Here is an 11,904-nt window from a genome sequence, read left to right as displayed (position 1 = left end):
ACTAGGTCATCAACCCTTTCCGTATAGTGCATACTGTATACGATAATGTTGAAATAGACAGGGAATATATTTAATAATGAAAGAGCATTTAGATTAATGGACTGATGAAAGTTATAACGTTTGATATTCTATGAATATAGCATAAAAACAGGTGTAGCAACTAATGTTGAATGGGTTGTGTTTTTTAACTATTAGCTTAGAACTTAAGAGTTATACATTTAAATGCTAAATTATTTATGTGATGTAAAGTAAGTTGTTAATGAACGATAAATTTTTATGTAAAGAGCATCAAGCCGTTGCTTCATCGTAGGCTTAATCGCATGCATAGCGTCGTTTTATATTGCATATTTCCGAGTACATCAAGTTTAGTAGCAAAGCCAGCTTAAGTGTCAATAGTGCTTTTCTGTTGATAAAAAGAGTTTACTATACTGTAGGGAAATAGTGTATGTTATTACTTTGTTCCATGTATTGAGGATGTGTTTAATTCAAAGCACATTACAAAAAAATAGACTCTTATTAGATATTTATAAGAAATAATTTATTGCCAAATGTGCCAAATAACTACAATTATATTAATAATGTTAAAACAAAAAGTTGTTGTAACTTTCTTTGCTAGTTTATTGCTAATTTGCTAATTTAGAATCAAGAAGGCAATCAGCCCTTCCTTATGATCTGTAGTTTGTGAAACACTAAATAAATAAAGACGTACGTTTTTAATGACGAAATATCATCTTGGTCAATGAACTGAAGATAGTATAAAGGTAAATATTAAGCAGTTGCAAGGAGCGAGAAACGATTTTGGGTGGCTAAACATACAAGAAGTGAGAGCAATATTTTGTGGAGTTTTTAAGTGAATTTTGAAAATCATTTAGGAGACTAGGCCCCCTCAGCCTTCCCGCGTCCGCAGTGCCTAAGCACTTGTAGCAATAAACATTGTATTGTTTTATGAAAGGTAACCTAATTGTGATTTAACAGCTACCTGTTTACATTCGTAATGTAAAATAAAGAAGGTTTTTTATTGATCATAGATCTTTATTCAAATAACTTTTTATTTCTCAAATTCTCTGAAATTGTCCAAATTTATAATTGTAAGTACAAATTTTTATACAATGGAGCTAGAATACATGGACGAAGCATCTAGTGATATTTTTAGTGAATCTATCTAGCACCGATGAAAAAAATGTAATGTAAAGAGTTACCTCCCAGTATCGGATCGAAGAAGTGGTCGCCTTTTTGGAGAAGCACTATTGTATGAGAACAATAGGAACAGAAATGGTTGTTTATTGAAGAAAAAGGATGTTAATTGCTGTCATGTGTCCCTCGATCAATTGCAACTACGTTCCTCCGAGGTGCATAAATATCCATAGGAAATCAAGAAGAAACAGAATCCAAGAAAATGTTGAAAATTCGGTCTGTTCCTTAGTAGGATGTCCAGTTTGATAATCTGAAATTCATTAAGCGACCCCCTTTTATTAATCACCCGAGAGTACATAATTTTATCAAGAAAGAAATTAAAAGAAGCATGATAGTGGTAAATTTCTTTAAGCAGGAGCTCTTTCAATAAACGAAGATAAAACACCCATAAAAGTATTTCACCTCTATAACAAAGTAGAAATGCCCCTAATGTGCCGTCGCTTAGCAGTTGAATTGTATATTTTATGATACAAACATGAAACCTTGTACAAGTACACAATTTGACATGGTGAATAAGATTAGATGCAAACCCCACTTCAAGAATGCCACAAAAAGCTATTTTTAGACTGTAACCCTGTACCCAGTCCTCCTTTGAGGCCCTTAGGGAACTTTGTTCGGGGACCTTCAAGATAATTTTCCAAAATACAGACAAAATAAAGATGTCAGGAAAATAAATAATTTCTGCGATAATAGATTGCATGATCAATAAGAAAAAAGATTCAAAATAATTCATTTTTGCAAATGTGTTGCTTAACAAAAGAATATACAGTCCACGACACAAGCTTCAAAACGGAGAGTATATCAATGAGTCGAGCTTGAATTTAATTGTTCAAGATCTTTGATATTTCGTGGTCAAATAGAAAAAGAGGGATGCCGGAGGTATATGAAGACAAAAGGGGAGACTTTTCCAATATAAAAGAGGAGACTTTTTCCATGAAATAGGTAAGGAAAATGTTGTATCATGAGCTGAGGGTGAAATTTTATTTATTATGTAAGTACCTTGAATGCTTCCGTCAAGATTGGTTAAAAAAGCTATTTATCTTGCATTGGAGAAAGCTGCTTTATGTTTTTTACTTTCCTTGAGGCTATGGAATTTCATATTCCTTTTGAAAACATCTTATTCACATAATCTGTGAAGCTTGAAACGGACGTAAGCTTAAATAAATAATCCAAAAATATTCTGACCTTTGCAGATTTGCAAACGTAAATATGCGATGCTCAGTATCCATAAAAGGGCACTGGGAGTGCCTTAGAATGATTTTGAATCAAGCTTTGAAAATATTCTCTCACGATAAAATGATGTCAAGATACAGCAAAAGAACCTACAACTACTAGCAAGATAAAATAAGGAATTAGAATAGTTACTATCAATAGAAATATACAAAACAGAAAATAACTTAAATCCAGTATTTATGAAAGAAATATTTCAGTTGAATGAACTTGCATATAATTTACGAAATCAATCATTTATGCCAAAAAACCGAAACTGCTACTTATGGGCTAGATACAATATTCTATAGATGTAACGGATTGTGGAATTCTGGATTGTGGAATTCTATACCGTTAGATATTCGATCGACACAAAATTATAAAGTATTTAAAACAAATATTAAACAAACGGATCTTACTTGCTCGTGTAAACTATGCACACCATATATTTCTAACATTGGATACTTATAAAAATCACGATTTTTCTTTGTTATATTTGTTATTTTTACAAGTTGGTGTTAATTAGCAGTTTATTAGCTATTATTTTGTAAACCAACATTAAATAAAGTGAATAAGCAACTTGTCTTGATGCAAATAGCCAAGTTCTGAAGGTTAAATATCATAAACACCTAAAAACAGAGCTATCTTTCCTGAAAAGTAGAATTAGCAACAGGGTTGCAAATAGCTTTGAATGAAAAGCAGTGACTTTTGTTGAACACCTTGCATAAGATATTAAAGGCAAATGCATGTTTTCTGTTGTGTGGGCCATCTAAAATTCGTCACAAGCTTTCCTGAACAGTAGCATGTGGGTGCAGGTGAGAGCAGACTGAAATGAAAAACAACGAACAGTTGTTGAAAACCTTTCAGGAAACAATTAGGCAAATGTATGTTTTCTGTTGTGTAGGCCTTCTACTTTCGTCAAAAGAATTTGAATTTTCATCAACGGAGCTATCTTTCCTGTAGAGTAGCATAAACAGCATGGATGCAAATAGCCTGGAATGAAACAGAGTGAACATCTGTTGAAAAGCTTTTAGGAGACATTAGGGCAAATACATGTTTTCTGTTGCGTGGGCCTTCTACTTTCGTCTCAAGAACTTCAATATGCACCAAAAGGGCTATATTTTCTGAACAGTAACATTAACAACATAGATGCAAATAGCCTGGAATGAAAAAATCTGAACAGTTGTTAAACACTATGCAAAAGATATTCTACAAAACACTTCAGGCAAATGCATGTTTTTTGCGTGTGGGCCATCTAAAATTCGTCTTGAGACATTAAATATTCATCAATATTTATCCTGAACAGTAGCATTAGGAACATGGATGCGGGTGACAACAGCTAGAATGAAAAAAAACAGTGAACATTTACTGAACACCTTTGAAGATACATTGAGATAAATGTTTATGTATTATGGTTTAAGCCATTTATTTTCGGCATAAAAAATGTAACGCGTGCTGTAAAAAAGTAGCCCATAATAACAAAGCATGCTAACTTTTCAAGCCACGCTGGTTCTCCTAGAGTTCAAGGCAACTTACTTTAGATTTTATAAGAGCCTATCATATCGTTCATGTTCAACTTTTTATCTTTTAGCAACGTATCATTTCTCAACATTTATTCGATAAATTGCAAATATGTTGCTGATTTACATGAATTTGAATTTTGTTTATATTTCACTAAGCTTAGCACCAGCACCTATCTACAGGGCTCTGTCTTACAGGTTATAATAAAGCGAAACTGCGTCGATTTTCCTTTTCAGTTATATTTTTTTCAAGCAAAATTCATCCAAAATATTTTCATTCCTTTGGTAAATATTTGCTTATAGTCATTGTCCGTTTCCGAGATACAACTTTTATTTGGAGGGGCCAGCACTGATAAATAAGTGTATAAACAGTCATATTTTACAAAATAAAGGTATTCTACTTACACCAGTTAAAGGCCAAGGGCCCCCACCCCCGGTATCTCGGTCCTTGCTGTAGTATATTTCCTATATTACAGTGTACTGAATGAGAAGGAAAAAATAGGTAGCCCCCCACTATGAATTTCTTTTTGACGGCACTGCGTGTTAACTTGGGAATTTTCGCTTCTCAAATCACTTTTCACTTTAACTATTGCCAACAAATCTGTATCGTAAAAGCCTTTAGGGGGCTCAGAGGCTTGGGACTCATAGGAGTTGCTCCAGCCCCAACCTACGTCGGTTACGCCACAGATCAGTAGCACTTGATTGAGCAACGAAAGCTCCGTTAACCTCAGGAAAGTATTTTAATCGCACTGAGCCGAACTGACGAAACAATGCAATTTTAATAGCATCTGTGTCGACCGCTTTGATCGCGACTCTTTCATGTCCTGAAATGGAAATACTCTTCACATGGACAAACATTCTAGTATTAGCTTCTTCGTGGTTACAAAGCTTTTGGGGCATCTAATATTACTTAACACATCAAATTACGCCTGCAATCTAAGTTCCTGGTTAATTACTGGGATAGTTTAAAAAATAAAGAGAAAGACCCAAAAGAAGACTTGGTAAGATACCCCGATCCAAGAAAAACTTTTGGGGCATTTTTGAAGCGGGACCTGCTTCCCATTTTATGTACCATGTCAAATTGTGTACATGTACATAATTTTATGATTGTATCATAAAATGCACTGCTCATCCATTCTCTAAAAAGACTTCAGAGATCAGTGCCCTACCCCAAGACCCCACTGATCAGTGCAAGACCCCAGTTTCCAGAGCTATTTCTGAAACGAGGCTACTAGGCCTAGTCAAGGGTAAAGGTATCTGTGCAATGCTTCGTATAGAAAATGACTTCAAAAGTGTTAAGAACCCTTATACTTGGTGCCCCTGGCTGTGGAAAGGGAACGATAGCAAGTAGAATCGTAAGAGATTATGGATTACTGCATTTATCTAGTGGTGATCTACTTAGAGCTCAGATAGCAGCAGGGACAAAAGCGGGCAACGAAGCGAAAAACTACATCGATGCCGGCAATCTTGTGCCAGATGGACCAATGATTGATCTTATTGTCGCTGAATTGAAAAAGTTGCAGAAGAGCTGGCTACTGGATGGTAAAAGTGCATCTTTATTTACATTAAGATGAATATATAGAAATCATTATAGACCATATTAATGTTATTGAGATGATCCTTGAGGCGAGAGGAGCAGCAAGACATAATATAATGCCTGAAGATAACTCTAAAGCAGGGGCGCCGTGGCCGAGTAAAGGGCAGGGGAGATTTGGTTTAAAAATTTGACAGATTTTCGGAAAAATTAATTTGTCGAAAAATTCTCAAACTTTAACTGTGGGAAATTCTCAAACTTTTAGCAACATAGCTTGGACTAAAGTACTTACCGTAATTTCAAGGTGGAATTCAATTTTGTAAAGAAAAATACTAGGTTTCCACAAATCAAAATAATTTCTTAGATTTCTATCAAAGAGTGATCTGCTACTTGGCTTTTGTCAGTTAAAATTCGAATTTTGACAAAGGAAAATGTTATTAGATAGAGATTGATTAGTAGTAAGTTCTATTGTTCATGAGATAAAATTTGTTTCCGTGTCTGCATTTGGAGATTAATTCGGATCGTTTGTTTACGAGAGTTTTGTTATTTGCTTTGCTGATGTGTAGTTTTTCTGTTTTAGCATAGCACACACCTTTTTAAAATGTTATTGTATGGCTTGGCTGAGGTGATGATTGTCCATTGTATGTCATAATCCTTGTTTTTGTCTTTGAGTTCCCACGTGTATTTTGATAGTTCGTTGAGAAATGAGAGTTAGTGTTGGGTAAATCGTCGTTTAAAAGTTCCTTCTGTTGGGCAAATGTAATTTTTGTTGAAAATGTCTTCAGTTATGAATAGTGCATTGTGGATGATGCTGGAAGAGAGCCAATTGTTCATTATAGGTGCATTTTAAATATATTTCCAGCTAAGGCAAAAGTTGTGAGTTTTTCTGCCCCCCCCCCCTTATACAGTTGTATAATAACATTTTTGAGTTCAAGAAATTTGTTTTTTCTTTTTTTGGGTTTTGAATATGAGATACGTTGAAAGAAATCAAGAAACATTGCAAAATTTCTTGTGCACGGGAAAGAAGAATTATTTTTGGGTCAATTATGCAAGTAATTATTTTTGGATTGATGTTTTGTACATCACCCCAAGCACTATTATCATATAGTGTTTATCTTTATTGTTACTACTTAGAGAGCTCCTCCTCAATCAGTCAATCTTAAATTCAATCATGTAAAGTAATTTTTTTTCATTTGTTCTTAAAATTGTTAGTTTTTAGTTCTTAGTGTTGTAATGTATCTTAGTTGTAGGGTTTTGTGTATGAATTGTATTTGGGATTGATTGATAATGAATGAAATGAAATGAAAAATGAAAATGTTACTGATGATGTTTTGCAGGGTTTCCAAGAACTGTGGTACAGGCAGAGGCCCTTCAAAAACATCACGCCTTAGATCTCGTCTTGAATCTTGATGTACCATTTGCAACAATCAGAGAAAGGCTAGAGGTGAGCTGCTTACTACTTTTTAATTCGTTCTTTTCCTTCTATATACATACATATACATAATTTTCATTGATATGCAGGTTTTGCTAATGGCAGCATGTAGCTGATGTGGACCTGCTTACATACATACAACGACTATTTGTGCTAAAAATTTAAACGTTTGAAATTAATGTGGCAAAAAATATTAATATATCAACAGGCTATACTTATATGTTTTTTTTAAAAATCTAAAGTCAGATTGAATAAAATAAACTGATTACTTATTTTTGATAACTCTTTTTTAAAATACTCATAGTTCTCAATGCCTTTCACTTTAATGGGTAGTCTGTTCCATATTACGCCTGCTCTGCATTTGAATGAGCTTCGTCCAAATGCCCTTCTAGGTCTGTTCAAGACGACTTTTACATTATCTCTAAGATTCATTGATCCTGATTTCGAGCGTTCTATCATGTCCTTCATGGTGTCTGGGCCTTTCTCACAATGCAATTTGTGTGCTATGCATGCAACTCTTTGCTTGTACATGTATTCAGCAGATTTCTAGTTCATTGCCTCCAGTATTTTATGATCTTGCAATGATTTTGGTAGGACTATTTTGGCTGCCCTTTTGTGGATTTTCTCTATGAGGAACTGAGCAAGTCTCTGATCCCCAGACTGCAATGTCATATGTAGCAGCAGGCAGTTGCAGCTTTTTTTTCATTTATCAAGCTATTGAACTCTTTTTTAAGCATAGCATCCATTTTCATCATCAATGGTAAGTCTTCATTACCTAGAGTTCTTTTGTTAAATTCATTGAGTCAAAGCAAGAGCACCGGAGCCACTGGAGCAGTGGGGACAGCTGCCTCTGTTGCCCTAGTGGTGCAGGGGCAGCACAGGGCCAGCACAGGGCCAGCACAGGGCCAGCAAAGTGCCCTTTTCAAGAAATTGTTTTTCGAGCAATATTTATTCATCTAAAAGTTTTGAATGCTAATGAAATATAGGTTTCAAGCATCTCTTGATACCTACATGCAAGACAAAAAAGTCAAATTTTTTTATTTTGATAAGAACTTAAATCGATTTGCAAAGCCATTTGACCAACAAAAATATTTTTTTTGATAAGTTCTATTTAACTTTTCATGATCATGCCAAACAGATTTCAGATTGCTATCAACGTTGGCTCGCATATTATGTTATATATCAGTCAAGGCATCAATGATGTTTAATTTCAAGCAAGGCGTAGGAACCAGGGGACCCCTTGTGCATGTATCTTTTTTTTTTCTCCAAAATACCGAATTTCGGAAAAATTTGCTTTGCAGCTCACTGAGTTGCTCTTTTTGCCAACTACATAACCAAAAAGTGCCCTTGGATTGCCTAGATGCTATACAAAATGAGCAAAGGCGTGACTTTTTGAGGTGATGATCTAAAATGTTTGTACCTAGCTTCAGATTGTACCAACTTTAAATAAAGAAAGAAAAAACAGTAAGTTCAGAGGAGTTATATCCAAAAGTTATATCAAGCCATGTAGATGGTCATCAGAACAAAATTTGGTTTGAATGTAAAGTAGGATTGGGTCCAGCCTCCCTTGATGGTTGATGTTGGAATGAAAGGAATTTCGAGAATGAAGTTTGACTGTAGTCTTGACTTAAATGTATTTTTTGGGTGTTGCCTTCATTTCCGAGAGTTTAGGGTGAAGCAACGCAAAATTTCCCTAAGAACACTGGCCCTCTCTTCTTTGACAGGGCTTTTACCTACAACCAGGCTTCGTCATTGGCTAAACGATGATTCCAGACCTGTTTCAGCAGCAAACTTTGACAGCCCAAGTTTCCCTTACTGCCAGTCCTGCCCCGCTGCATCATGAAGCTTCCGCGTCTCTGAGTCAGAGTAATTCTTTATCAGTTGCAGGAAATTCTTTTCTTTGCTGTGATGTCATTTTTGCAGTCTGTTTTTACAACAGGTCATTGAAGAACCAATTTCAAAAAACACATCATTCTCAGGTCTGCCAGCACAATGCAGCACAAAAAATTATCATCATTTCTTTCCTTAAATGATTATTCAATGCCCTTATGTATAGTATTGTATTGTAGATTATTTAACGTTAGTTTTTACAATAGTGAATATACACTAATTAAGACTAACATGAAGCAATTTCAAGGATTGCATAAGCCAGTTCATTTACTGCAAAACACGCATGCACACTTGTTTTCAAGGAACCAAGTTTTGATCAAATTCTTAAATTGTCTAGTTTTTTGTGCTGTCTTTTTTTTTTGATAAAAATTGAAAAGATAATTATTGTTTTTCTTAATGGCAGCAAAAATTTCTAGCTAAGAGAGCCTGTAGCTGGTGGAAAGTATAACCTTTTTCATGCAATATATTTAGCAAAATATCTTAACTTCAGTTTATTTTTCAATTTCTGCAGATGAGATGGATACATGCACCATCTGGAAGAGTTTATCACACTGAATGGAATCCTCCAAAGAAACCTGTAAGATGAAAAATTTTTTTGGCTAGAATATGCTTTCAAAATTATGTGTTTGTGAAGATAACCTATTCACTAGAATTAAACAAAGTGTTATAGGAGTAAACTCAAAATTGTAAATTGTGAGGTTTGGTCTGGTACAAAATTTGTGTTAATCTGGATTGTACGCAAAAATTTTAAATAAAATGCAGTTATATGGGTATTTAATCTTTCTTCAAATGCATTAAGGATCACAGTTACAGTTTATTGTCATGTGATGTTACCTTACGCCAAAGTATCTAATATTATAAAGGTTTTATTAACATAACAGACACTTTTAGCATTGTTGATTTTATCATTAACATTGGCTATCTTTACCTGGAGGAGTCGGTCTACAAACAAGTCACATGAGGGCTGGGCCACTCAGGTTGGTTATTTATTTTGAAAAGGCCAGAGACAATTTCTTTATCTGTTGTCATGAAATTGTCATGAACAATTTACTGTTTGATACACCTATCTCTTATTTTAAAGCCTTTCAAATCATATGTTTGTCTATTTGTATACAGGGTCTTGATGATGTTACTGGAGAGCCCCTTATACAACGAGATGATGATAAGGTCAATAAATAAACATTTTATACACTGTTTCTAAGGGTCATTTTATTTTTTATGTTTTTATATATTTGCTAATTTAATCTGCTTCTTGTTAAGCTCAGTCACAATAGGCGATGTAAAACACTAAGGAGTGAAATAGTCAAACTTTATTCCTGTTTCCTTCTAACAGTAGAATTTTTTTGCTTGCTGAGTTTTGCCATATGTCTTTCTTGTTAAGAACATGTAAAAATCTTTTACTCTTTAAAACTTCCATTTCATCAATTTCTGGCATAGAAGATAGTGCATATTCAAAAAATTGTAAATATGCTGTTGAATTTCAATTTTGTTTATATTTCACTAAGCTTAGCCTCAGTACCAATTTACAGGGCTCTGTCTCACAGATTATTATAAGCGAAACTGCATCAATTTTCCTATCTCAGTTATATTTTTCCAAATAAATTTCATCCAAATTACCTTCATTCCTTTGATAAATATTTGCTTAGAGTTATTGTCCCCTTCTGGCTGGGGGGGGGGGGGGGGGGGGCTAGAACTCCCCCCATAATTGTTAACCTGTTCTGTAGTACAAAAATCGAGATACAACTTTTTGTTTGGTTACTTTTGATAAAGTATATGCAAGGTAAAGTATTTGCTCGTTTTTAATTTAAGTTTAAAAATTTTGCATGGCCAATCAAAATCTTACTGTATTGTGTTGATCTTTTTGCTTTGCTTTGTTCCTGCTCAATATTTTCTACCTGATATTTATTGTAAGATTGTGTAATACAGACAATCCACTTACAACCAGCCTTTTGACACATCAATAATTTGACTCAATTATATTTTGTTACAGCCTGAGACTGTCACTGCTCGTCTTCAAAACTATGAAAGACTGACTTCTCCAGTTCTAGAATTTTATGGGTTTGTTCTTCACTTTTTCTTTCTAACTATGTATTCTAACTATGTATGCTTATTGAATTACGAAACAATAGTGAAATGTATTTTCTGTTTAACTTTCAAAGGGATATTTGCTTTTTTCAAGGGGCATGAATTTGAGCCAAGTTGAGCTTGGTAAAGGGCCAAAGTAGAATTTCATGGTTTTTCAGTTCTTTTGAGCAAATTACTACTCTGATTTTCCTCATGTTGAAAAATACCATTCATCCTGTTTCTAAGTTTTTGAGAATTTTCTCCTTGATTACTTTTATATGGAGTTGAATTTCTTCATTTTAGGAAACTTGGAATTTTGCAATCTTTTCATGGCACAGAATCCAATGTGATATATCCAAAGATGCAGGAATTCTTGAATGAATTTATGAAAAAATATACCTGAAGGTTTTCACAAAGGTCTTGATAACTTTTATGAAGAACATTTACACCTGTTGTAATAGATACACTTACATTTCACACAGACAACACAACTGATGGGGCAATCATACTGAGGTCTATGGAAAATAATATGCATTTTTTATATTAATTCCTTACTAAAAATGAGTTAATTGTTTGATAATATTTTATAATATCATTCTTCAAACAGTTTTCAATATTTTTATGCTGGCTGCTATCATTGTTCTGTAATTAATTTTTTTCAGTTCCCATGTAAAAATTGTATTCAGTGATTTTTAAAACAAGGGATTCAAATGGAACATTTCAAAATTATTGCTTTGTGATATCATATTTTTGATACATATTGCTTACTAAGACTATCAGTTTCTTTACGCTAATTAATTTTCTTTGGAATCAAGAATATAGTATCAATTGTATACCAGTGTGTCTTTTTCTTCCTTTCTTTCTTTTCTTCTTTTTTCTTCTTTCAACCTGGGTGCTAATTGCATAGCATCGCAACATGTTTTGTGAAAAGCATTATGTTTCCACCTGTGCCTGTCTACATTTTCTTTATCAAAACGAATCTACAAAAACAGTTGCATTGTAACTACCCCTTGCAGACACAGATGGAAGTATAAAATGGAATAAATTGCACCCAGCTTTGT

The 11,904-nt window shown here is 34.0% G+C and overlaps 1 protein-coding gene across 1 annotated transcript; it reads left to right on the top strand.

Moving 5' to 3' along the window:
* The first annotated feature begins 5,137 nt into the window (after positions 1-5,137).
* Positions 5,138-11,674, top strand: LOC135694762 (GTP:AMP phosphotransferase AK3, mitochondrial). Its single transcript, XM_065213631.2, has 6 exons — positions 5,138-5,465; positions 6,795-6,901; positions 9,291-9,356; positions 9,896-9,946; positions 10,770-10,837; positions 11,147-11,674. Exons 1-6 carry the CDS (start codon positions 5,204-5,206, stop codon positions 11,244-11,246), a joined length of 654 nt encoding a protein of 217 aa, XP_065069703.2. The 5' UTR covers positions 5,138-5,203; the 3' UTR covers positions 11,247-11,674.
* The last annotated feature ends 230 nt before the right edge of the window (positions 11,675-11,904 follow it).

This window comes from Rhopilema esculentum, chromosome 8 (genome assembly GCF_057945365.1).
Source record: "Rhopilema esculentum isolate cy_ngs chromosome 8, ASM5794536v1, whole genome shotgun sequence".
Classification (NCBI taxonomy): Eukaryota; Metazoa; Cnidaria; class Scyphozoa; order Rhizostomeae; family Rhizostomatidae; genus Rhopilema; species Rhopilema esculentum.
This window is presented reverse-complemented; position numbering and strand designations above follow the sequence as displayed.